A 27,010-nucleotide genomic window follows, 5' to 3' on the forward strand; every position below is an offset into this window, starting at 1 on the left:
CTTTGCTTAGGTTATGAATCTGAATTTTGTTTATAAACTGGCATTATGATTTTTTTTTTGCTAATACTTAATCTATTTGGTAAGTTGGGTCAAGTGGCAATAATCTTGAACTTTGTCTTGATTTTCAGGTGATTCCAAATATAATTGCTACACCAATTGAGAGCAAGGGGAAACCCTCCGATCTGTTTGCTTTTGTTTCTGTCAAAGATATCAGTCAATAAACCTGATGATGGGAGTAAAAGTTTGCTTGGACAAATCTGGAAGTGCAACTTATCGAAGTCTTCTCTAGTTGGCGGAGTATTGGTAGAGGTACTTTCAGATGACTCTTGTCCATACTTTATATGTTTTTGGTGATTAAGTTTACTTTATATGGATTTTGACTAAACATATAGTTGTAATCTGTAAATAAGCACTACTTCATTATAAGAACTAATTTAGTTAAACAATGAAAAAAAAAAGTAGATTTTCTTAGTACCAATGAATTTTCAGTTCTCTTACTGAGAGGTTTAAGTTGTTATATAGAAAGGAATTGAAGCATTATAAAAACTTATTTGGAAAAATTATGTCAGATATGAGCATTACTGGATTGAATTTGAAAGTACAATGCTATGTCCTCCCAATATTTTATAGTAGAGTTTTGTCTTCTCCATGAAGATCATTTGTTAAAATAACAATTGAAGATTGTTATCAACTACATAGCTTTATTTGTTGTTAATTTTATAACGTATGCGGAGTATGAGATTTTGGTATGATTGTTGAACACATCTATTTTTTTTTGGTAGACTCGATACCCTGAGTTTATCACCATCAGTGCCTCTGGGGAATATTTTGGTATCCGAAACAAGCACAAGGTTCACCTATGGAAAATCCTAGCGAAGGACTCCAAGTATGATGTGAAGAAGATGAAGTTGCATCACACAAAGAGCTTTTCAGTTCTTGCTTTCCATCCAAAGGAGAGAATTTTAACTGCAGGGGATGTAACTGGGAGAATTTTGATTTGGAGAGATTTTGGAAACAGAGAATTTTCTTGAAGTGGAGTAACAAAGAAGGGAAGAGTGCTAAAGAATGAAGAAAAAAGGCCTGGGGGTGAGGGAAGGTGATGATGCTGACTCCTGCACAACTTGGTACTGGCACCCATTTGAAGTAAAATCTCTATCATTTTCCTCTGATGGAGCTTATTTATACTCAGGTAAGGTTAAAACTTACAGCTTTACAATGACACACTCATGTGGCAATTTCTAAGTTTGTGGGAACTGAAGGGAGTTGGGGTGAAATCAATGGTTTACACTGCTCACCTAGACCGCAATAGAATGGTATAGCCGAGAGGATGAACTGTACCATTGTAGAGAGAATGAGATGCATGTTGTCTCATTCTAAGTTATCAAGAAGTTACTGGGTAAAAGCAATGCGCACAGCCGTACATGTGATCAACCTATCGCCTTCGAAGCCTCTGAATAGTGATTATCCAGAGAGAGTATGGTCAAGCAAAGATGTTGATTATGGATACTTGAGGGTATTTGGGTGCAAGACATTTGTTCATATTCCCTAGGATAAGAGATCCAAGCTTGATGACAAAGCCAAACAGTACATTTTTCTGGGTTATGGGGATGAAAAGTTTGGCTATACTACAAACTTTATGATCCAATCAACAAGAAAGTAATCCGAAGTCGAGATGTTGTATTCTTGGAAGACCAAACCATAATAGACTTTGAGAATGGTGAGAAGCTAGAAGTTTTCATTGATGATCTTGTTGATATAAAACGAGAAGTTCCTATAGTGGAACGTGCAGAAGGTATTGAGAATGCAGAGAACCATGGGTTTGAAGCTCATGATGATGATCCTATTGCTCATGATGGGATAAAACCTATTGATATAGAAAATGCAGATGAAGTGCATGAACCACCACCTGAGCAAGCAGAAGTGCATCCTCCTAAGCCACAAAAAGATGGGGTAAGGAGGTCAGAGAGAGAAAGACAAGCTTCAACCAGGTATCCACCACATACATATGTTTTACTATCTGATGGTGGAGAACATATGTACTATCAAGAGGCTCTTGAAGGTATAGACAAAGAGAAGTGGTTGAATGTCATGCAAGATGAGATGAGTTCTTTGCATAAGAATCACACTTATGACTTAGTTGAAAAATCGAAAGGAAGAAAAGTTCTCAAGAATAAGTGGATCTTCAAAGTCAAGCATGAAGAGAATAGGAGAATAATCCAAGCCCAAGGCACAAAGCTTACCTTGTTGTGAAGGGATTCAGTCAAAGGAAATGTATTGACTTTGATGAAATTTTCTCTCCTGTAGTTAAGATGACTTCTATCAGGGTAATATTGGGTTTGACCGCAAGGATAAACCTAGAGGTTAAGCAACTAGATGTCAAGATAACTTTTCTTCATAGAGACCTTGAGAAAGATGTATACATGGACTAGCCAAAGGGGTTTGAGGTCAAAGGCAAGGAGCACCTGGTATGCAAGCTAAGAAAAAGTTTGTATGGGTTGAAGCAAGTACCGAGACAGTGGTACATGAGGTTTGAGTCCTTTATGGTGAAACATAGATACAAGAAGTCTGCTTCCGATCATTGTGTGTTTGTTCATAAATTTCCAGATGGGGATTTCATAGTGCTCTTGTTGTATGTGGATAATATGTTGATAGTTGGCCAGAACATCAACAAAATATCCAAGCTGAAGAAAGACTTGAGTAAGTCCTTTGAGATGAAGGATTTAGGTCAAACAAAGCAGATACTTTGTATGCGGATCACTCGTGATAGAAAGAGTGGGAAGTTATGACTTTTTCAAGAAAGCTACATTGAGAAGGTGTTGAAGAGATTCAACATGGATCAAAGCGCCGGCTTGGTCGGTTATGGCTTGGCCCGTTCATGACCAAAGATATGTGTCCAAAGGGTGAGCATGAGCAAAGTCAAATGGAAAAGATTCCTTATGCATCCATAGTGGGCAACTTGATGTATGCAATGGTGTGTACAAAATCGGATATTGCTTTCTCCGTTGGTATTGTAAGTCATTTTCTGTCAAATCTGGGTAAAGAGCATTGGGAAGGTGTTAAGTGGATATTGAGATATCTCAAGAGAACTTCCAAGGCGTGTTTGTGTTTTGGTGGAAGTAAGACCTTGCTTGAAGGCTACACAGATACAGACATGGCAGGTGATGTTGACTCTATGAAGTCCACTTCCGGTTATCTGTTTACTTTTGCAGGAGGAGTAGTTTCTTGACAATCTAAGTTACAAAAGTGTGTTGCCCTTTCCATTACAGAAGCCGAGTATATTGCAGCCACTGAGTGTTGCAAAGAGATGTTATGGATGAAAAGGTTCTTCGATGAACTAGGGCTAAAGCAAAAATAGTTTGTAGTTCTATGTAACAGTTAGAGCGCCATCCATTTGAACAAGAATCTGAGTTTTTATTCTAGATCCAAGCACATACATGTGTGTTATCATTGGATTAGAGAAGTTCTTGAAGTCAAGCATTTGTGTATTGAGAAGATCCATACCGACAAGAACGGGTCGGATATGATGACCAAAGTCTTATCGAAAGGTAAGTTTGATGTTTGTTATGCTACCGGAATGGTATCACACTCCTCCTGTTGATTTCGGAATGCATGGAGGTATCCCCCCGCACTGTTCAGGAGGGGCAGATTGTTGGAGTTATCCTTCACATGAGGAAGAAAGAGAAAAACAGGTATTGTTCATGTGGAGGTCTGAGCGCGCACGCGCTCAGATTGGTTGTGACCAAGGCGCGCTTGCACCCTTGCTGTGAAAAAGAAGATAGTTTTTTTTTCAACCTCTCATGAAACATGTCTACTGGAGTTTTGGGATGGAAAAATAAGAGGGCGTGCACGCGCTTAGAATGGCCTTGCTAAGAGCGCACCCACGCTCATGCCTGAAGATGTCGGGTTCTAATTTTTCTACAGTAAGCACGAAATTTCGCATATACGCCAAAATTTTAGATTACTATAAAAATAGAAGTTAGGTTTTGGAAAACTAAGTTTTGAATAGAAACCTAATTTTGAGAGCAATCAAATTTGAGAAAAAACCCTTGCAAAGATAAAAGCTTGTAAGGAGATAGGAGTGATCTAGTAAGGTGGAGAGACTTAAGAGGAGTGATTGTAATCTTCCTTCCCATAATTATAAAAGGTTTAGCTCTTGTGGAAGTAGACATTATTGGTCGAACCACATTACATCTTTGTGTTGTGGTATGTTTTAATTGCTTTATATTTATATTGTTTGTTTGTGATAGTTATATCCATAGTTTAGGTTGTGGTTGTTGGTTGTAGTGAAAGATTAGATTTTTTATTGGAGTAGTAGATTGTCCAAGTGCAAGCTATCTTAGTGGGGATCGATTGGTATCCTTTTCCCCAACATCCCCAACATCCAACCTATTACTCTTAGACTCGAACTCTTGGTGAACTTGCAAAGTTGAAAGACGTTCTCTGTTTGAGCACTACAACACAAACATGAGTTGGAAATAACGCTTTTTATGAGGTGTAACGTGTTATTGTAGACACTGACACATTTGTTGTTGACTGTGTATTAATTTTAACTTTGTTTGAATACTCTATGTATTAAGTACAACAAAAAACCCACGCACAGTATAAAACCCACAATTGAAAAACCTATGTTGTTCCGAGGCTTACTTTGGCTATACTATTCAACTTGTTTCTTTTGTTTTATGTGTGGGCATATGTGCTATGGGTAGGGGTGCAAGTGGATATCCAAATATTCGAATCCGATTCGAATTCGTATTCGAAAAATTGGATATTATCTGAAAATTTTGGATTCGGATTCGGATTCGGATATTTTTTTTATGTCGGATACGGATTCGAATACTGCCATATCCACATCCGATAATATCCGATCCGATTTAAAAAATTAATAGTTATTATATATAATTAATTAATTAATTTTTTATTGTATAAAATATTATATAAAATCATAAACTAATAATATAAAACTATAATAACAAAATAATAATAATAAATGACAAATATATATATTTATACTATTTTTTATAGTGGTAAAATGAATTATTTAAAGCAAATAAAATTTTAATTAATTTTAATTTTCGGATCGGATATTATCCGATATCCGTTTTGGATATCCGAAATCGGATTCGGATAAATTTTTTAATATCCGTCGGATTCGGATTCAGATATCGGTATAAATTTTCGGATTCGGATTCGGATTCGGATACAGGCATATCCGCATCCGAACCTATCCGTTTGCACCCCTAGCTATGGGTTACCCTTAGGAATCCCTGATTAGTTTCCGATTAATCCCTGATTTATAGGATTAATCGCTATAAGGTCTTGGAGCGATTTGCTGTCGAATGCTTAAACTGCACAAAGGATGTGTTTGGAATACTATATTTAAGTGGAGAATTCATAATGTATTTCTGAGCTAGAATTAGGAGTTACCTCGTTTGGCAACCTTTTTGGGCACTAGAATGGAAACACCAAAACCCCAAAATCAAGGAATCGCAAGTTTCTATGGGGGCATAAACTTATGATTTTCATATTCCACAATTCCTGGAGAGTGAAAAATTATCGGGCAAAATATATTTTCTACTTCTTTAAAACCTCTCGTACATCTCACTCTTTCTACCAATACCGCCGAAAACTTGCCTCTTTTTCTCTGCAACTCGTCCAAGGCCGGTGTGCACTCTCTCACTCTCTCTCGCTATTTTTTATTTACCTCTCCCATCCCTGATTATTTATTTTTGTGCACAGTTCTACAATTCTTATCCATGCTTTTCAAGTTATGTTAAGGTAATTTTTTTAGTAATATAAAATTTGTATTTTCATGTATTTTTTAAGGTATTTCTTCTTAAATATTGGTTAAATAATTTGCAGTCACATTCCGATGCCAAAGAGTTCAAGTATAAGCCTCTCACAAACTAGGATGAGTTGTTAGCAATTATTGTTGGGAAGAATAATGCAAAAGAAGTTGGCGCTAACACTGGAGGAGAACTTGATAAAACAGGAAAAAAAAGTTGAAAACAATGGCAACAATGAGAATCATGGCCATGAGGACATTAATGGAGAAAATGAAGGAAGTGACAAGCAATTGAAATGAGGTTCGGATGAGAAACAATCCACAAATAAAAAAGTTTGCGCAGGTGATGCCATTGCCACAATTGTGACTTCCATGACTGATACATTGAAGTTTATAGTAGACACTAACTCACGTGCACGTCTTCCCACTGTTGATGTGAACAAGTTATGCCAGGAAGTTAATAAAGTTCCGGATTTTGATCGTTCTCTAACACTCTGTGTTGTTGATTTGCTTGTAGCTGATAATAATAAGGAACACGCTTTTTATGGGCTTCCAGATGATTTTAATAATGAATGGTTGATGATGCATCTCAATGTTTAGAATACTACCGTTAAGAAGAGGTTTAAACATTCAAAATAAAGTTTATAATAAATTTGGTCCATAGACCTATTGGTTTAGAGTACATTATTATTTTTTAATATTTCAACTTTGGTTTGGAAATTTTGATGGCCAAACAACTGATTTGAGATTATGTGGAGTTTGAAAACGAATTCCTTTGTGCATCCAACTATAGAAATTCCAATTTGAGAAATTTTAACTACTTGAAATTGTAAGTATTGGAATTATATTTTCAATTCCAATTCCAAATAAAAACTTCCAAACACACCCAAATCCTTTTCATTTTCTGAAAAGTCAGCGATATTTTCGTTGAAAGGTGAGTTTCGCTGATATATCGATGACGGGTCACTCAAATTCCAAAGTTTTTTGTGGAAAAAACGTGGCTAGCACGTGCAAAAGACCCTAAATCCCTAATCCCCCTCAAAACCCTTTCTCAAAACAGGCAGTGGAGTAGCCCAAGTCCAATTCCGTAAACAGGTACCATTTCCAATCTCTCAACTTTTACGTTATTTGCTGTTTCCTGATGATCTTGACGTGATATATACATTACATGCGCCTAAATTATAGATCACTTGGTATTTTATTGTAGTGGAAAATTTGTTAAAAAAACAAAGACTGATAAATTACATTGGGGGATGCAGGATAAATGAACCCCTTGATCATAATCTCAACAAGGAACTACCTGAAGAAGAATACCCGTGTCCATTTCCTCGCATTTTCCTTAGAGAAGCCTTTTGTGTGTAGATTAGGTCCTCGTTATTTGACGACAGTACCTTATGTTGAAGTTTTAGCTTCTAAAGTTCGTGTGGGGAATAATGAGGAAGAGGTTATGCAAGCCCTCTTGCGTGACCAATTCTGTTGTAGTATTCAGCTGTCTAGTGGACTTGTTGATACATTGCTCTTTAGGTTTGAGGATGATTGGAAGTCTGCTTTAGGTGTTTTCAAGTGGGCAGGAACACGAGTTGGATATAAGCATACCCCACAAGCATATGCTAAAACGGTGGATATTTTGGGTAAGGCTAAGAAAATATCTAGAATGTTGTTGCTACTAGATGAAATGTGTGAAGGGAATAGAGTCACACTCGAGATTATTGCCAAGGTCATGAGACGGCTTTGTGGTGCAGGGAAGTGGGAAGATGCCATTAAGATCTTTGATGACTTGGGAACATTTGGATTGGAAAAGAACACTGAAACCATGAACTTGTTGCTAGACACCCTTTGCAAAGAGAAGAGAGTTCACCTTGCTCGTGATGTCTTTTTGGAGTTAAAGCGGTACATTTCTCCGAATGCCCACACCTTTAACATTTTCATACATGGTTGGTGCAAATACAATAGGATTGATGAGGCAAATTGGACTCTTCAAGAGATGAAGGGACATGGATGTACCCCTTGCATCATTACCTACTCAACGATTGTCCAAGCCTATTGCAACCAATTCAACTTTCGAAAGGTTTATGAGCTGCTTGATGAGATGAGGGCACAAGGGTGCAGCCCAAATGTTGTCACTTATACCACTCTCATGTACTCACTGGCTAAGTGTGATGAATACGAAGAAGCCTTGCAAGTATATGAGAGAATGAAATCAGATAAATGTAAACCTGATACACTCTTTTATAATGCGTTGATCCACGTATTAGGGAGAGCTGGTCGGCTGTGTGAGGCTGCTCATATCTTTGAGGTGGAAATGCCCATGAGTGGCATCATCCCAAATACTTCTACCTACAATACTATGATTGCTATGTATTGCCACCACTCTCAGGAGCAAAGTGCACTATTCGTACTCCAAGAGATGGAGAAGTCAACATTGTGTAAGCCTGATCTTAAAACATACAATCCATTGCTTAAACTATGCTTAAGAACTGGAAAAATAGATAGTAGTCTTAGTAGTTTATTGGATGACATGTTAAAAAAGCATCATCTCAGTCTTGATCTTTCAACCTATACACTTTTACTTCATGGGCTTTGTAGAGCTAACAAATGCGAAAGGGCTTATAATGTCCTTGAGGAAATGATACGTCAAGAAATAAGACCTCGGTACCAAACATGTCGTTTGCTTTTGGATGAAGTCAAGCAGAAAAGCATGACTGATGTTTCAGATAGGATTGAAGATCTGATGAAGCAAATGAAGACTTCACATAAAGAGATATAGTGGATGTGTAGGTTTGGAGCAAACCTATGTTTTAATGAAGCTATGCTTAAGGTAAATAATCATTTGTCCTTCTGCTGCAAGCGTGTATGGAAGTTCCAGTTTATACAGGAGTGTGGAAACCTTCCTGTAATGTCTGCATTATAATATATACGATAGTAAATTGCTTATCATCAAAAACAGATATACAGTCACTTAGTATGTCAGTGCTGAACTGGTGCAAGTGCTGTTATTTTGGAATAGGAGTAGATTTTTGTTGCTGATCCAGTAGCTTGAGTTTTTTTTCCCCTTATTGTTGTTGTTTGACATTCATTTGTGCAAAATAACTATGGCTAAAATATGAATTTTGAATATAATGATGTGGCAAGAGCCTGTTCTGTATGCTCTGCTTATGTTTTTAGGATTTTAATAATTTTGCTGCTCTCACAGTGGTCCACAGATCTTGTTTAGCATACATCTTACTCCTTCAAATTGAATTATATAATCTTTAGAAACTTTGATATTGCGATGTTTGTAACAGCTTTACTTTTTCTTTTTTTGATAAGTAAATTTTATTGAATTTAGGGTTTATGCATCTAGCGAATTCTTTAATTTCAAGTGAAATAGCTTGAGAAAGCACCACATCACTGAATTATAATGGCAAGATAAGAACAGAACCATGCATCATGCATGGTTCATGGCAGTATATCATATAAAACCAACTATGATATTTTCTACTGTTTTTACGTGCGGTTCTGTACGTTCACTTAACCAGTTTCCCATGGGTTTTCTGGTTTAGAAACTAGAAAGTTGACATTAGATCATAATAATGTATCATGTATGTCGTATCTTTGCAGCCTGAAATTCTACATCCGCTCATACAATCATCTTTGTGGTGAAACATACTTTCTCATTGTTATACTTATTAAACATAGTCATCCATAGTAGTCAAATTGTGAGAAAAGCTGAAGATACATATTTTGCTGATATGCACTCTGAAATTATAAATATCTACTACTCTAAGATTTCTGTTTGGAAATAGTTGCTCATCTCCTAATTCCAAGTTTTTTTGAAATGGTGTTAGTTTACAGTTGATTCTGCACAAAAAAAGACATGGCAATGAGCTGCAGGAGATCCTTGAGAAGCTTGATCTTTGTCAAGGAACCAATTATCGTGTTGGCTCGCAGAACATTTGCAGCAGGTGGTGGTAAAGCAAAGAAGGGTTCGAAAGGAGGTGCAGCTGGTGTTGCTCCAAAAGATTCCACTCTTGCCAAAGAAGTGAAGTCTACTACAACAATAGGTGCCAATACTCTCAAGGATGGCACAGACCCCAAAATCCTTGCAGATTCTGAATACCCTGATTGGCTCTGGCGCCTACTGGATAAGCACCCTGCATTGAGTGAACTACGACGGAAGAACATGGAGAGCCTTCCGTTTGAACAACTCAAACGTTTTGTTAAGCTAGACAATCGTGCAAGGATCAAGGATAACAACTCTGTTAAGGCAAAGAACTGATCGTTAGCACGTAAGAGGTTTATCTTACTTAAGTTAATTCACTTTTATTTCATTTGGCTACATGCCTACATTTGGCTGAAAGTATGATGACATGCTGTTGAAGAAAAACCAAATTTTATACTTCGTGTTTAGAAAAGAAGGGTGGAATAGTTTGGCAAACCGTTCGTACTCTCTAAGTTGCTACTGTTATCCTTTTTTATTTAATCTGGAAATTTAGTGCATCATCTCCTGATTCTGCTCATTCCTTGTCTGCATAATCTCTCTTTTGCGGAGTAACTACAGTCTACACCTACTGAGATTCGAGGACATAAACCCATGACAATGCTGAAGCAACTGCACTGAAGAATTGCTTCTTATATATGCTAGAAATTGGCTGGGCTGCCTAAAGTTTTAGAATTAGGCTATCTACAGTGCGAGTGGTTTGCATTCTCTCAAATGGTCTCGCGATGACAAGGTATACAACAACTAGTCCATGTGAAGAATAGACTAACTATATATAATGGCACAGGGGAGAAGACATGCTTCCCTTCATAATGCGCATTAAAGTAAGAAAAAGGCGCTTTAGTGGCAATAATAACTGAACCCGACATTACATACATTTTAAAGAGACTATATCTTTCCATGATCCAGCCCCACTTTCTTTACAGCCGTCTGTGATTTATAGTTCCACCGAAAAGCTAAAGCTGGCACTCACATGGGATCCCTTTTTACATCTTAATGGATTGGTTTTTCTGTGGTATCATCTATTAGTCTATAGTCTATTACATTGCTTTTTTAGAAATCAAAGTTTTGCATTTTGATGAGACAGATTAATAAACTCACAAGACCAATGTACGTGGAAAAAATTGCACCATGAAGAGTTGGGATCAAGTTAACAAATTCATGCATATCCTATCTGTTCGTTAAATAAAATGAATCACTACATTTTTTTTTTCATTCGGCAAGTTTAATTGTGGAGTCAAATACAAATGTGTTGGGTGCAAGTGTGCAACTGTGTTTCTTCGAGACACTTTTATCTGTCACCTTCATAGCGTGCACTCTGTGACTCTGTTAGTACTAAAGATCAAAATAGGCCAATGTGCACGTTACTGATGCCATCGAGTTAGGTTTCAATGTTTGATATCGATGGATAGTTGGATACTGTAAAGGCAATAATCTGTAACATGCAATTATGCATATGATACTTGACATTCAAATTCTTCCGTCTTCTTTCCGAAGATAAATTTTCATATGCTATATAGGGTGGTATCTAAATACGCGATCCAATTTGACAGTGAAATGAACCTTACTAGTTCCCAGAAACCACACGTGACATTCCCTGCTTAACTTTTATTTTTAAGCATCTAATTTCGCAACACAGATATAATTATATCAAATCTTTATAAATTACCCCTTCCCCAAAAAAAATCTTTATAAATTAGATGTAGTTCTTTAGTAGATCCCTTTGCATATATGTCTTTATTAATAAGCTGCACATGACACAGAGTTTGAGTCATAGGAATAGAGCAGGGAATTGAACCCGACCAGACCCTAACATGTCGGATTCCGATACATTTCTCTAACCGTATTTAAATTCGGATTGGATGAAATATTTGCAAAAAATTTGAAAATTTGGATTTGGATAGGGCATATCAGACCCGTTTCCTGCTCTAGAGTGGAGTCTTTGAGCTCACGTGCGCAATTCAACTATTGTGATTTGGGATCTTCCTCTCCTTCTAAACTATGTTATCTTACAAGATTGGAATTATGCAGGCTCACATTGTAAAGAAGACAACCATGTGCAGTTGTGGTTAATCAAGATTGAAGACAAGAACTTGAGCCAAAATTATTAAGTAAACGTGGATACATGTTTTTTCCCTTGATGAGTTATCCAGTGTATTCATTTTAACTTTTCCACAAAACAACGATCATATATTAATTTTGTATAATCCACTCATAAACAAAAGTCGATTTCAATTGATTATATCAAAAGTCGACAAGTCAACGATGTTTTTTATGTCTTGGACAGACAATTCGACAAAACTACTTGCACTCCCAAAATAGAAGTCGTCGGGAAATATTATGTTATGAGACATCTGTGTTTCTTAAGCAGGATTACTAACTACAAAGCTAAAAGTTTACAAAGAATGTTATTCACGACTTCAAGCAACGTTAGCGAAAAAAAAAAAGACTTCGAGCATTAAAAATACAGAAGGTTCAACAAAGAATATCAATTGAAAATGAAATGCACCTGCAATTTACAAGCGTACTATACTTATTAGCTGGTGTGTTACTTAGAGCAAGTCCAATGGAGGCTATATGGGTTGTTAAAGGCAAATATAGCATCCCAACCACAAAAATGTCATTCTAATGGAGCTGCTAAAGGGTCTTAAATTTGGAAGAAGTAAAAAACCCAGCCAAAGTTAAGACCTTCGCTAGTAGCTGCCATAATAAGTTCCGGGAGACGGACGACATAGTTTCTGCCGTCTGTTGGTTATTTATATACTGACGGCAGAAACTATGCCATCTGTCTCTCATTTTAATTAAATGGACGGGACGACAGAAACTCCGCCGTCTATACCTGGTAGACGCAACTCCATTTATTTTATTCCATATACAAATTCATATCCATTCCACTCACTTCACAATCCATTATCATTCATTCCACAACTCAACAATCCACACATCCATTCAACTAACCAAAATTCATTCATTAAACAAACATAATTCAATTCAATTCATTCATTAAACATAATCCATACAAATATGAATCAATACAAACATAAAAAAAAAAAATAAAAATAAACTAATTTCGACTCGAACCCTAGCCAGGTTGCCTCTTTTTTTATTCACTCCCGTGCCATGATTCTCGCAATGTCATTTCTAGAATCTGCGCTTCTAACTCTGCGACTCTATCATGTGACTTTTGTTTCTCTTCTCGCTCGGCCACCAAATAATGATAGTATTCGTCGGTCGCAGTCATAACCGAATCGCACATCCCATGCATCATTAGCTGCGACTCGGCATATTGCTCTAAGTGTAGCCTACAAAAAAATCAATAACTTTAAGAAAAATCATCACTATAAACCAAATATAATTCAAGTTTCAAAATATAAACCAAATACTAACCTCATCTAGAGTGTTAAAATTAAATCCGGGAAAAGATTCGGAAGATAACTTTGATCAACATGAGGTATAGGTATGACGACATGCATTCCCTGAGATGTAACTATGTCATAGCTCCATGGGTTATCTAGATCGGAATGAGCTGGAACAAAAGACTCGTAAGGACCTTGAGATGAAGAGTAAGGCTCAGCAGGGTGTGGGATACGCAAATCACTTCTAATAGCCTTATGTCCTACAAAGTCCATGTTAGCAGCTATGTACGTACATGTTAGCAGGCAATATAGGACCCCTTAAGACGCGATCCCAGTAACTATCGTAGTCACCATTCATATCTAAATATAGAGAAGCTTGTGGTCACAAGTATTCATGCATTCTAAAATATGATCTCCACTGACTAGCTCTTCCCAATGGGTACATATTCTCGAGGAGGAGGGTGGGATGAAAGGTGTCCTAACGATTTGGTGCCAACACCTATCGCCCAGGTACCACACGATGATACCTCCAAACTCAAAGACGATTAGGCGCATTATAAGATTATATGAACGATGTACATGGTGAATCGCCTCACGTAACCAAACATCATCTATGGTATCTCTCTCCACATCATCAACATTTTCCATATATCGAGTATGAAACCATGGTGTCCACTGTATCGCCAATGCCAACCTAGTCTTGGGTTGGTTACGATCTAAGTGAATGTTGTGGTGTCCTTGACCAGTTCGGCGATCTTTAAAGTCATTCATCCATGCTCTAATCCGTGGGACGATATCACGGTCCATATTCAGTCTCAGAAGAGGAGTCATGGTAGGTACGTACTCATGCCACCAATACTATCATAAAAACAAATATCAAAATCAAATTTGTACGTAATTTAAAAATTATAATACTATCATAAAGTTATAATACTAAAAATTTAAAACTTACTTGTAAAAGAGGGGTGAAGCCACCACATTGACCATCTGTAACATTAGCTGTGACTCAGCACGCTTGATCCAGTGCGTAAATCAAAGCTCCAAACATAGCACCACCCCAATCATACTGATGCATGTAATCTAACCAAACCAAACACTCTATCCAACCTAATCTCAGTGAGCTATCACCCATGGGGAAGAAACACTGCGTGATTAAGTAAAAATAGAATACTCTCAAATATCTCTCCCGATCTGTACCCGTCGGGCACCAACCTTCATCACTCTCTTTATTCTTCTCCATGAACTCATTCACAAAAAAGGAGGGTTTGATACCCCCTTTAGCCCAATGCTCCGGCCTTATATTCGGCCATTTTTGCTGTGCATAATCAAAAGTTGCGAACCGACCTTCTCCAAACGTAATGACATTTTCCTTTCCTACGCTCATTCCCATGAGCATAGTAACATCCATTGGAGTGATGTCTATCTTGCCTTGTGGAAAGTGGAAAGTGGAAAGTGGAAAGTGGAAAGTGTGAGTTGTGTCCCACCACCGCTCGATCAAAGCGTATATCAAACCACAGTTGGTGTTTTGATAACCACATTGAAATAATGACCCAAACGGAGATTGTAAAATTTCATTTCTTGTCTTCCACCAATTGTTCACGGATGCCCAACAACACCGCAATTTTATCTCTCCCCTCCCCCCTCCTCCCTAAACATTTATTCAAAACACTTTATTAAAATTAAAGAAAATACAAATTATGATGTTAAAGAAACCAAATTTAACAATCAAATGCTTACCATATTTACACGATGAGAGATGTGAGTTTCCAGGTTTCTAGCCAATGTAGCATGTATTAGTGGATCGACTGGGTCCGAAAATTCAATTACTGGAGGGTTTTGCAAATGATAGACTTCATTTTCATCCTCATCGGCGTTTAGTGTTGACGTCGACTTATTTGTCAATATAGTAACTGATTTTCGACTGAAAAATAGTTTACTTTTGTTACTCATTTTGCGTGTCACCTGCAATTCAATCAACAATATCCTCTTAACTTCAATTCAAACAACACTTCTAACATTCTAACATCAATTCCAATCAAGTATAATTTCAAACCATTTCAAACTAACATTCTAACATCAATTCCAACATCAATTCCAATTCAACATTCTAACATCAATTCCAATTCAACATTCAACATTCTAACATTCTAACATAAATTCCAATTCAACATTCTAACATTCTAACATCAATTCCAATTCAACATTCAACATTCTAACATTCTAACATTCAAGCATTCAATAAACAATTAACAATTCAAGAATAAAAATTGTCATTTTAATGTTACTTTTGAGTGAGGAGACCGAGTGAGTGAGAGAGGGAGGGATTTGTTTGAGTGGAGGAGTGATAATTTGTTTGAGTGGTAGAGGAGTGGAGGAGTTAGAGGAGTGGAGTGTGCGTTTTAGTAATTGCCATATACGGAGAGCATAGATTCTGTCGTCTGTTGCAATTTAACATTCAGACATCAGAGCATAGAGCTTCTGCTGTCTGTATTCCGAATTTAACAGCTACTAAAAAGTGTGATTGAAACGATTTTTTTATTTTGGGCTGCTAAATATGGTTGGGCCTGCTAAAAGGCCCATGTGACACCTTTTTTAAGAAATTATTATATCCATTGGATTTCTTTCTTGAAGCAGTTTCCAATGGAGCTAAAGACCATATAACACCCAAACACCAAAATGTCATTCCAATGGGGATGTTAGAAGAGTCTTAAATTTGGATGGTGTGATAAATCTACTTATCACACTAGCCAAATCTGTGGCATTGTGTAGCAGCTATCATAATCATGTTCCGAGAGACGGACAACATAATTTTTGCCGTCTATATGTTAAATTTCGACGGACGACACACTTTCTGTCGTCTGTGCTTTAATTTTCAACTTAAGTTTAGAACATATTGGATGGATGACACACTTTCTGTCGTTTGTATCAATTTGACACTTACATTTTAAAACTTCGATTGGAACAATTTTTCAGTTTTCACATGGCAAATTTGACTTGACTAGCTAATATTGTCAAAAAAAACTTAGGCGACACCTTTTAGCAACTCCCCATTGGACTGGACTTGCTCTTATTATTAGATGAGATGGAAGTCACTTTCCTAGTTTCCTTAATTTCATAATATACAAATTGTTCTCTTTTCAACACCAATCAAATAATGGTGGCTCTCCTTTTTGCTTCCCTTATCCTATGGGTGCAAACGTATATGTTCGGATTCGGATATGCTTGTACCCAAATTTGAATCCGAAAATTTATACTGGTATTCAAATCCGACAGATATTAAAAATTCTATCTGAATCCGATTTTAGATAATATCTTATCTGAAAATTAATATTAATTAAAATTTTACTTGTTTTGAATAATTCATTTTTTATTATTTTTTTGTTATTATAGTTTTATTATTAGTTTATGATTTTATATAATATTTTATAAACTAAATAAATAATAAATTAATTATATATAATAACTATTAGTTTTTTAAATCGAATATTATTGGATGTGGATATGTCCATATCCGAAACCAATTCGGACATAAAAAATTATCTGAATCCAAATATGAAATTGTTAGATAATATATGATTTTTCGAATACGAATTGGATTCGAATATTTGGATATTCACTTGCACCCCTACCTTATTTCTTATAGCCAAGTGCATAACCATAATTATGTTTATTACTGATTACACTAAATCAAAAAAAAAAAAAAAAAAAAAAAAAAAAAAAAAAAAAATCTAAATCTATTTTCTAAAATAGAAAAATGAAAATAAACTTGTATTCTATTCCAGATAATGAAACTCTCGCTGTCTCACACTCTGACACCCTCCACTTTCTTTCCAACTATAATTACTCCAACTCCCTCAAACAGTTGCCCAGCCTCAAAATATTACCATCATTATCCTTTCCTCTACTCCACACTTCCACAGTCCACCTTACTCTCTTTCTCTCTCTGGTAAGTACCAGCTTTTTCTTTATAGAGTTTGCTTTCATTGTCTGTGGTTATGTTATGTTTGAGCTCTCAAAATGGCTTTTATTATTTCCTCTACACTTCCTTCATGGGAATTCTGTTACTAACCTTAGCTCTACTGGGTCTACTTCATAATCACATATAATAGTGTCATGTTGCATGTCAGTGCTTAGTGGGTGATGTAACTACTATTGGTATTTATTGTATTGTTTAGTACCACTCTTGCTTTGGTGTACATTAATTTCCATGTGATTACTGTTTTCAGTTGGCTGCTTGAATTGTAGTTCATCTTTTCTTGATGTTATCTGAAATGGGTCTTCCTTAGTTTTCCATTTGGAGTGTTGTTTGTTCTGAATTTTGAGACCCAATGCCGCCGCCTTCATACTTCCCTCTGCGGTGGGAAAGCACCGGTGACCAATGGTGGTATGCCTCACCCATTGATTGGGCAGCTGCCAATGGACACTATGACTTGGTTAGGGAGCTCCTCCATCTTGATGCCAACCTCCTTATTAAGCTTACCTCCCTTCGGCGCATTCGCCGCCTTGAAACTGTGTGGGATGACGAAGCTCACTTCAAGGATGTAGCCAATTGTCGTTCTCAGGTTGCACGGAAGCTTTTACTTGAATGTGAAACTAAAAAAAGATGCAACTCTTTGATCCGAGCTGGTTATGGTGGATGGCTCATGTACACTGCCGCCTCAGCTGGTGATCTGGACTTTGTGCAAGAATTGCTCAGGAAGGATCCTCTTCTTGTGTTTGGTGAGGGAGAGTATGGTGTCACAGATATATTTTATGCTGCAGCGAGGAGCAAGAATTCTGAAGTTTTTAGGCTGTTATATGATTTCTCGGTGTCACCTAGGTGTCTATTGAGTAGTGCAGGTGTATTGGAGGAGCAACCAAGGGAGACACCACCTGTTTTTAGGTGGGAAATGCTGAACAGAGCAGTTCATGCCGCCACAAGAGGTGGGAATCTGGAAATGCTGAAGGAACTTCTTGGGGATTGTTCTGATATTGCGGTATATAGAGATGCCCAAGGCTCTACTATCTTGCATGCAGCTTCTGGAAGAGGACAAGTTGAGGTACATTTCTTCCACCTTTTTTTGTTCATTTTTTCCTTATATTCTTGATGTTCCTAGTACAGAGTTTGATTTTTGTTAAAAAACAAAATAACTGCTTGAAGATTTGGTTATCTAGAGAATAATCCTGCAACTAATGAAACACACTCTAGATTTGGTTATAGGAGTCAATCATGCTCCTGTTTAGCTTTGCGTCTGAGGGTTATATCTGATAAATAGAATTGAACAGAGGCACAGATCTCATAAGGTTTAAGCCAATCCTAGACATCTTGGCTAAGGTAATACTGCGGTTATATGTCATAACTTTGTAATAGCTCAGTTAATGAGATATTGACATTTCTAATAAATAAGTTTTGGAAACTGAATATTTGATAGTTCAACATGTACATTAGTTGTTGCATCGCTAGCACGTCTTGTTGATAAAAAAAAAGGTGAATGGTCTTACTTGGTTCAGTATGCTTATCTGAGTGCTTATGCTTGAAGTTTCACATTGGATAAATCCATGAAATGTATTGTGCTGAAAACACCCTCAATTCAACTTCCTCATGGGAACTTAATAGATGTTGAGCTCTTCCAATTGAAATTGCCAAATTGGAAATACTGAGGCTTTAAGGCACATATTCTTGTAGCAAGGGAGTTTCTTAAATTATAGTGTTTGAAGTTAAAGTCCTCAAAACCGATAGTCAATTTTGTTTTGTACAATGGGATGTTAGTACTTGTTGAGACTGAAGTCGCACAGAATCTTCCACCGATGGAATTTATACCACAAAGATTGGTACTTATCAAAGATAAAAATAAAAAAAAGGTTTGGTACCTGCGGACCGAAAGGTTTTATAAGACATCGCAATATTTGGTGATTTATGCCGACAATTAATCAGCAACAATGGGAATTATTGATCACTCTGGAAATATGGAATTATTTTGATGTATTGAGATTTCAGATTTGATTCAAGTATAAGTAGCATATAATTTCCTATTCATGCTTATGAAAACTATTTGCTGGATGAATTAAGATTAAGTGGATGTAGTTGAGTGATAGTGTGTTTAGATACTGATTTCTGATTGAACTAACAACGGTGAATCATAATGGTGGTGTGAACCTAATTCAAAAATGTAATTATTTTCAAAGTGATTGTTACATGAAATTAATAATGTATACCATTACTATTAGATGTAGACCAGACATGACTCTGTTTTCAATAATTTATGAGACAGAAACTCTTATCCTCTATCGAGCAGTGGTTGCATCCTTTATGTTCAGCTAGTATGATGAGTTAGACAATTAGTATGTGGTAGCATATGTATTCAGTTATTTGTGTAGAATCTGATATAAATGTAGCCAAAGATGTGCCCTTACCTTTCTTTTCAGACCTGTCAAGATATTGAAGCCATTTTGAATTTCAATACATATTATCCTCTCATGACCTTCACTCAATGCTCCGTTGGCTCTATGATTTCTGTCCATAATAAAGTCAGATTTAATACCAAATTAATCACAAAGCAACTTCAATAGTTATACATTGCTTTAAGATAATTAGGTGCATTTTTAGTTGTAGAAAATACTCAGAATAGCAGTCTCTTTTGTTTTGTGGAATTACAATTTAGTTCTTTTCTGATAGATTTTGTAATTCGGTTGGCAAATTGATATTCAACATGGTATTTGATGAGTATACATGAATTGACTACAATGAGCTGAATCATCTGATCACCTTCATATTGGCTGAAAATGGGGTTTGCGAAATAATTGTCTATCTAGGTTCTACTTATTCACTTACCAGTCTTCTTCAATCACACAGGTAGTCAAAGATCTTGTGGCATCGTCAGATATCATCACCTCGACTGATAGTCAAGGGAACACAGCTTTGCATGTGTCTGCTTATCGAGGCCATTTATCTGTGGTAGAAGCACTAATTGTTGCTTTACCCTCATCCACTGCTCTAACAAACAGTTCAGGGGACACTTTCCTCCATATGGCTGTGGCTGGTTTCAGAACATCTGGCTTCCGCAGGTTGGATCGACAAATTGAGCTCATGAAGCAGTTGCTCTGTGGAAAGATTGTGAACATGCAAAATGTCATCAATGTTGGGAACAATGAAGGCAGAACTGCTCTTCATATGGCAGTTCTCGGTAATATTCTCTCTAATCTGGTGGAGCTCCTCATGACCGTTCCATCTATTGATCTGAACATCCGTGATATTAATGGCCTTACACCACTTGATCTCCTCCGCCAGCGGCCACGATCTGCCTCATCAGAAATTCTGATTAAACAAATCATTTCAGCTGGAGGAATCTCCAATTGTCAAGAATATATGGTGAGGAGTGCTCTTGTTTCTCATCTTAAAATGCAGGGGATTGGAAGCAGTCCTGGGACTTCCTTCAGGATCCCTGACTCAGAAATATTCTTGTATACTGGTATCGAGACATCAGAAGCATGTGGTGATCAAGGAAGTGCCAGGTTGAGTTCATGCTCGAGCGACATGAGTCACTCTGACTCCATAAATAGCAAATATGCCTCCTCTAGTAGTAAAATGCCAAGTTCTATGAACAACGCTGCAAGGCGTTTGAAAATTCTCCTTCGATGGCCACGGCAGAAAGAGAAGAAATCTAATGGCATAAAGAAGTTGGGAGATGGAGATTCAGAGGGTTCATATAAGAGATCGAGTGATTTAGAGGAAACTCCAACTCCACTTCGGCAGAGATTCTCAAAGGCATCATCACTTCCAAATAACAAAAGAGCTCTTGCTGTCAGGAGCAATCTTCCTAGTCCATCCGCTAAGAAGAAGTTTGCTTCAGGGCTTATGCATGGTGTCATTCAGTCCTTGCCACACTTACCCACTCGAAGCCGATCACGTTCCAGTTCTTTCTCAGTCGTATCCTCTATGACTTCACCTACCTCTGTGGATAAACTAAAGGGCGTGCTTACTTTTGATGATAGTGCAGGGCCTTCTTGTTCTTATCAATCCTGTGACGCTGGAACACAAGACATGACCCACAAAGCAACTTCTATCAATAAGCGATTGATGAACCAGTATTTCTGCTTTGGTACACAAGGTTTGGTTGTGGATGACAAAGGTGGTGGTTCACAGTTCAACCAGGGGTGCAAGCAGTCTGTTCTACCAGTGGCCTGATTGAACTGATTTTAGAGATGCAGTCCTAATGTAGTATAGCACCAAGTCTACGGGGCGTTTTTGTGGCCAATTTAAAGGTGATGTAATAGAATGTTTTGGTACGATCCGCAACTAATTCGTAGATTTGCACTTGTATTGCTTAGTTCCATCCATGATGCATGTAGAGCGAGTATTTATACTTTGGAACTGTCTGTTTGAAACGTGTGAGATTGTTACATGAAAAATGTTGTGACAGTAAGAATATAGTATGTATAACCCGTAGTTTATACGCCTGGCCTTCCCTAATGATGTTCTGCCGGAACAAGTGTCATTATTACAACTAGCAAGATGCACGTGCTATGCACGTGGTTGACAAAAAAAATTATTACGAAATATATATATAAATGAAGGTTAGTAAAGTATGTGAATTTGGGGGATGTAAGTATTGGTTAGTATAATATATGCATAGGGACTTCTTTAAAGTTTTTTTTTTGGTAAACTTCTTTAAAGTTTGTTTGATGACCGTTACATATAGAACACATTTAAAATAGAACACATTTAAAAGCACAGTGCATTATGGAATTGATTGGGGGTAGGCTTTTTTGAAGAAAAGGAATTATATCATAAACTTTGACATGGCTTTTGATATTAACATGTGAATTTCTGAGGCCTTATAAGGAATTGAAATGGCAGAGGGAGACTGAATTTATTGGTTTGAATCATAGAGTGACAAAAAGGGCCAAAAGCTTCAATTGTTCATGTAGTAGGAATCCTTCTTTGTTGCTTCTATCACCACACTTTGAGGGGGCGGGTGAGGGCAATACAATGAAGCAATGTTATAATGTATAAACCAGGAAGAACCTCCAGTTATAAGTACTACTCTCAGCATCGAAAGTTAAAAAAACGAATTCTATACTAACATATTTGAGTATAGAAATAGGTCCCTTCTCTATAATTATATACTAACATATGCTTTTCTAAGTTAGACTATTTTTTTTTCCATCCTCTAAAATGAGGATGTGCAATCTAACACTGGATTGTCTATATACAAACTAATTGGTGACTGAAATCATAAACTAGACACAATCAAACACAATTCGAAAATGATTGAAAAATGATGAATGAATAAGGTGTCCGTAACAGACAATTCAAGACAATTAGAAAACAATAAGATGAAGAAACAATATCTGTCAGCACAGTCATCACATGAACTATGATTATCAAATCCCTATAGAGTAGATAGATAATATGACGAATAGGGAAAAAAATAAATAAACATAACACGTATAATGGCTTGAATTTATAGCCAACGCTCATCACTATAAACATAGAAAAAGGGTGAACGCACGTAAACTGTCGTTATCAGTTGCAAGGCTAAAGGAAATATTGTAACGCCCGTATTTTTAAATACGTATTTTTCTAATTATTTATTAATTAATTTAATTAATTATTTTCAAAATTGGCCGGATTGGACGGGATCGTGGAAACGGTTTTGGGAAGAGTTGGTGTTTAAGAAGGTTTGGGACCCAAAGATATAAACACATTTTTCTAGAAAATAGGGTTCAGAGAATAATAAAATAATTAAAAATGGAGGCTCGAGCGTTGGAACGCGACGGTTCGGACTACGAGGGATTCGTGGTGTTTCTGTTTATACAGGTGAGTAGAGTTAACTCTCACCACTATTAGAACTATGATTTTCGCCGGTTTTGAATTTATGAATTTACTGTCCATATAAACTGTTATTGTGAGTATTTTAGTTTTACGGGAGCATAACAGTTTTGCGAGAAAACAATGTTTTCTGTGATTTTTCCTGTTCATTCTCGTCCATGATTTGTTCTGTTTTTTTTGTATTAGTATTTGTTCTGTTTTTTTTAGTAAAGTCGGTTATAGCTTAAACTGTCGAAAGCTCGACAGAGCGACAATGGTGGCGGCGCGAGCCAAGAATCGTCCTGTATACTATCTCTTTTATTTTTCTGAACCTTTACAATGTTTCATACGGTGGTTGGGATACATATTGAGATTGTTGGTTTACTGGGGAGTGTGGTGGAAGCTTGAACAACTGTGATAATGGCGACCAGAAATCGCATAGTTTAGAGTAAACCTTGTTGTTGGGGTTTTTTGTTTAGGTATTTGAATGGGCTGTTGTGGTGTATTGGTTGAGTGATGTCGGGGCTGGACGGAGGTGCTGTTGGAGCTTGGAGAAAGCTTGAACCGGCGCCAATGGCGTTACTGCCTTTACTGCGAAACTGTGGTGGTGTTGGGTTTTTGTATGGTTTGAATTATTTTGTATTGTGTTTGGGTTTGATGATGATGGGAGAGTGTAGTAGAGTGAGGGGGCGGCTGGAAGCTTGAAAACAAGCTTTAATGGCAGCCGAGATTTTAGATCTAGATTGAGGAGTATAGGAATTGAATGATTTGGGATTTTTGTGTTTGTTAAAGTTATAGGGTTTGTGATTTGGAGTCAAACCGCTAGGTTGGATTGGGTGGCCGATTGGAATCGGGTGGTGGTCGATTTTGGTGGTGGCTGGAGGTAGGAGATGACCGGCTGGGCTTGGGCCTGGGTCGGTCTCTCTTGGGCTTGGTTGGTTTTGCTATATGGGCCGACCTTGTTTTGTTTCTCTTGGGCTTGTTTGATTAGTTGGGCCGGACCCTATTAGCTATTGGTTTGGTTGTTTGGTTGGGCCATAAGCTCTAATTTTATGTGGGCCGAAATTCTATTTTAAGTGGTTGGGCCATTTTCTATTTGTTTAGTTTGTGGACCAGTTTTATATTAAAGTTTTTGGGCGAATCCACTTAACCGTTTGGGCGAGTTCAATATAAGTTTTGGGCCCGTTTTAATATTCTTTGTACCCAGGTCATAGACTTAAAATAAATCTAATTCGGGTCTTTAAATGTTCGGACTTTCGGTTCGGGTTTTGGGCTACCAAGGGGTCCGAACCAGGCGACCGCAGTCACGAAAGTCATGAGTCACGACCTTTGCCCTTAGCCACTTGACCCATGGTTATGACCAATGAACCCTGTCGAACACCTAAAACGGTTTGACTTTGACTTGGACAATTTGACTTTGACTTGGACAGTTTGATTTTGATTAGGACAGTTTGACTTTGACCATCGACCGTTGACTTTTGACGGTTGACTATGACCTTTGACCATGAACGGTTGACTTTCACCTTTGACTTTGACGATGACAGTTTGACTTTGACCATGACATGTTGAGTTTGACCTTGACCATGAGGTGTTGACCTTTGACCGTTGACTTTGACTGTGGAATGTTGACTTTTCTAGTTTTTCACATATTTGATTATATGGATAAATATAATAATAAAACGTTGTCGGATATTATATAACGTGGTTTGACATTATCTAATTTAGATTTGACGTGAGTAGTGTGTAAAGCATATACATATTGGGCTTTGATTGTGGGACCGTGACATTTTGTTTAATTGTCTTCGTTTTTATTTCAGATATTATATGGACACATATAGTAATAAAAAAATTGTGGAAGCTTCAGATAATTTGGTGGTCATTATCTAAGAAAGATTTGATGATGATGTTGTGTATTTTGACACGTGATGATATTGAGATGTTAGGAGATATTATATTCCTAATACGTTATAATAAAATGTATGTGATACGTTGAAGATTGTGACATGATATAATATCTTTGGGATATTTATATTAATGCAATATCTTGGAGAAATGTATATACACTCCATTATTTTATATGTGAGAGATCTTAATATAGTATTGGTGAATATTTGCCCACCGGGAGTGTGGTGTAGTCTAATAATATATCGCACGTGAAAGAATGAACGAAAGCCGACTATGAGATATAATTGAGATGTTTTAGATATTATGACTTAGTCGCAATAAGGTAATTGACCGCATCGTAATATAGTAGAAATGTTTATGAGTCATTAAATGTACACCGAATAAATTACGTAACGAAAATCAGAACCCGACTACCAACAACTCATGTGATTGGCCCTTTCCGGCGTTTTGATTAATCTGAATGGTCTTCTGGCCGGTGACCTTCCGGCGTTTCATAAAAGCCGAATGGCCCTCCCGCGAAGCCGAATAGTGGCTTGATTATTCCGTTTCGCAAAATAGAACGATGATGCATAATATTTTATGCCGAATAGTGGCGTGCTTACATAGATTTGGCTTCGCGTGTGAGGATTTACGGTGTCGCGGCATCCCGCCGGTGGTGGTTACGCATCGAGTGGCTCATTATGTAAGGGAGGCATGTGGATGTACATGTTCGGCGTTGGGTTGCGATTGTGGTAGGGTGAAACTAGGTAAGACATAGATACGACGTGATTTTTAGGGACACGAAAAGAAAGTCCGAAATAATATAATTATGGTAATATCTTGGTTAATGATGTATCTTTAAATAGATGAATGTATATAATATGTTTGGTTGGTTATTTGTTTAGTTGAACTAAAAGGCCTCGATGGAGGAACTACATGCCTTATTTATTATGTGTATAGTTTGTTGTGTGGTTAGTGGGAAGTTAAAGGCTTCAAATTGGAGGAACTACCGCCTTTAATTATTATTCTTAAGGATGTTGTATTTGTTGTTGAAAGTTAAAGGCCTCGGTGGAGGAACTAACCCGTAGTAGGGATTGTGTATATATATGTATAATTATATGTTATATTTTAGAGCTACTCACACCAAAGATTGTTTATAATGTCAACCCGATTTGCTTGTTTGTTTATCGGGGTGTTCATTCAATGAACATAGTTGATAAGTTTTTGCGGAGTTTAATGTTGAAGAAGATTGGTTGCGGCTTGTGGTTTGCGTTAGCGTTGCATCTCGGGATGTGTCTTGTTTTCCTTTGAGGTGATATAGATTTTCAGTTGAGATAATGTTATTTGCATTTTCATTTGTAAATTATTTTTGAAATGAATAGGACTGTTGTTTAAGTTAAAAATTTTATTGGTTTTAATTATCCGCATATTAAACTGTTTATGGGTTTTTGGGAATGGAGAGTGCGTCACACCTCGGAAATCGAAGAGTCGGGGACAAATAATGTTTTTTCCGAATTCTGTCGAAATTCGGGGTGTGACAAATATCATAGCAAACAGGAAATTTGAAATGAAGTGCTCAATTTTTTTGTACAAACACATGCATACACTTGATAGGCATTAGAGGACCAAAACACTTCTTTACATTGATAAACAACTCAATTAAATACTAAGCGTATGGAAAATTGAGACATATGGAATACTAAGGAACCAGTTGTCTAAGCATCACAAATAATAGGCCATCCATTCTACAACACCCGCCTATTCTCATAGGCATCAACATCTTTTACTTATAATAGGCTATTGATTTGAAACCAACTCTTCAGCGCTGTTTGATGTTGTTATTCATGATACTGTAGCGTGTAGCAGTAATGTGTGCAAATGATCTTAGATAACAAAAAAATGTAACAGAACCTGCATTTAGCACACTTCAATCATATTCATAGAATAATTCCAAAAGATGTCGAACCTATTTGTTGCGATATTGGGCTAACGCGTACAGTTCTGCTCACTCAATTCCAACGATTGAACATCACAAAGAAAACAAAATCAACTACCAGGATAGGCTTAAAACACAATTCAAAAAAAAGGTAGAGCAAGAAAAAGACCTGCTTCCGAAAGGCTGCAGTTTGGAATCTAGCAAAGATCAAATATGTCGAATCTAGCAAGTCAGCAACAAATAGGTATGGCTACTTATCATACCTATTTGATCTTTGAAAGTT

The 27,010-nt window shown here is 37.0% G+C and overlaps 2 protein-coding genes and 1 long non-coding RNA gene across 10 annotated transcripts; 2 read left to right on the forward strand and 1 right to left on the reverse strand.

Moving 5' to 3' along the window:
* The first annotated feature begins 6,743 nt into the window (after window positions 1-6,743).
* Window positions 6,744-10,779, forward strand: LOC147493876 (pentatricopeptide repeat-containing protein At3g04130, mitochondrial-like). 6 transcript variants are annotated; one of them, XM_086566454.1, is made up of 3 exons: window positions 6,744-6,877; window positions 9,610-10,050; window positions 10,323-10,779. In XM_086566454.1, the coding sequence occupies exon 2, from the start codon at window positions 9,639-9,641 to the stop codon at window positions 10,038-10,040; it is 402 nt and encodes a 133-aa protein (XP_086422580.1). In that variant the 5' UTR covers window positions 6,744-6,877; window positions 9,610-9,638; the 3' UTR covers window positions 10,041-10,050; window positions 10,323-10,779. The 6 variants fall into 6 exon arrangements, with proteins under 6 accessions (XP_086422580.1, XP_086422579.1, XP_086422577.1 ...); XM_086566451.1 differs by lacking the exon at window positions 10,323-10,779 and adding an exon at window positions 7,042-8,600 and having other exon boundaries at window positions 6,776-6,877; window positions 9,610-10,264; XM_086566452.1 differs by lacking the exon at window positions 10,323-10,779 and adding an exon at window positions 7,042-8,600 and having other exon boundaries at window positions 6,776-6,877; window positions 9,617-10,264.
* A 6,113-nt stretch (window positions 10,780-16,892) lies between these two features.
* LOC147493877 (Ankyrin repeat family protein) lies at window positions 16,893-21,522 on the forward strand. 3 transcript variants are annotated; one of them, XM_086565600.1, is made up of 3 exons: window positions 16,893-17,063; window positions 17,344-18,156; window positions 19,950-21,522. In XM_086565600.1, exons 2-3 carry the CDS (start codon window positions 17,446-17,448, stop codon window positions 21,279-21,281), a joined length of 2,043 nt encoding a protein of 680 aa, XP_086421726.1. In that variant the 5' UTR covers window positions 16,893-17,063; window positions 17,344-17,445; the 3' UTR covers window positions 21,282-21,522. The 3 variants fall into 3 exon arrangements, with proteins under 3 accessions (XP_086421726.1, XP_086421727.1, XP_086421725.1); XM_086565601.1 differs by having other exon boundaries at window positions 16,917-17,063; window positions 17,404-18,156; XM_086565599.1 differs by having other exon boundaries at window positions 16,965-18,156.
* On the reverse strand, window positions 18,196-20,062 carry LOC147493878 (uncharacterized). The gene is made up of 2 exons (XR_015198438.1): window positions 19,929-20,062; window positions 18,196-19,610 (listed from the first exon to the last, which is right to left on the reverse strand). It is a non-coding gene; the product is annotated as an uncharacterized LOC147493878 (long non-coding RNA).
* Window positions 21,523-27,010: the final 5,488 nt, after the last annotated feature.

Source organism: Coptis chinensis, chromosome 6, assembly GCF_015680905.1.
Source record: "Coptis chinensis isolate HL-2020 chromosome 6, ASM1568090v1, whole genome shotgun sequence".
In the NCBI taxonomy this organism is placed as follows: domain Eukaryota; kingdom Viridiplantae; phylum Streptophyta; class Magnoliopsida; order Ranunculales; family Ranunculaceae; genus Coptis; species Coptis chinensis.

Bases quoted from the DNA above. Each gene is read 5' to 3' on its own strand.
- LOC147493877 (XM_086565600.1), top strand. From the start codon at position 17,446: ATGCCGCCGCCTTCATACTTCCCTCTGCGGTGGGAAAGCACCGGTGAC. The intron at 18,157-19,949 runs GTACATTTCTTC...TCAATCACACAG, and splicing joins CTGGAAGAGGACAAGTTGAG to GTAGTCAAAGATCTTGTGGC.
- LOC147493876 (XM_086566451.1), top strand. From the start codon at position 7,047: ATGAACCCCTTGATCATAATCTCAACAAGGAACTACCTGAAGAAGAAT.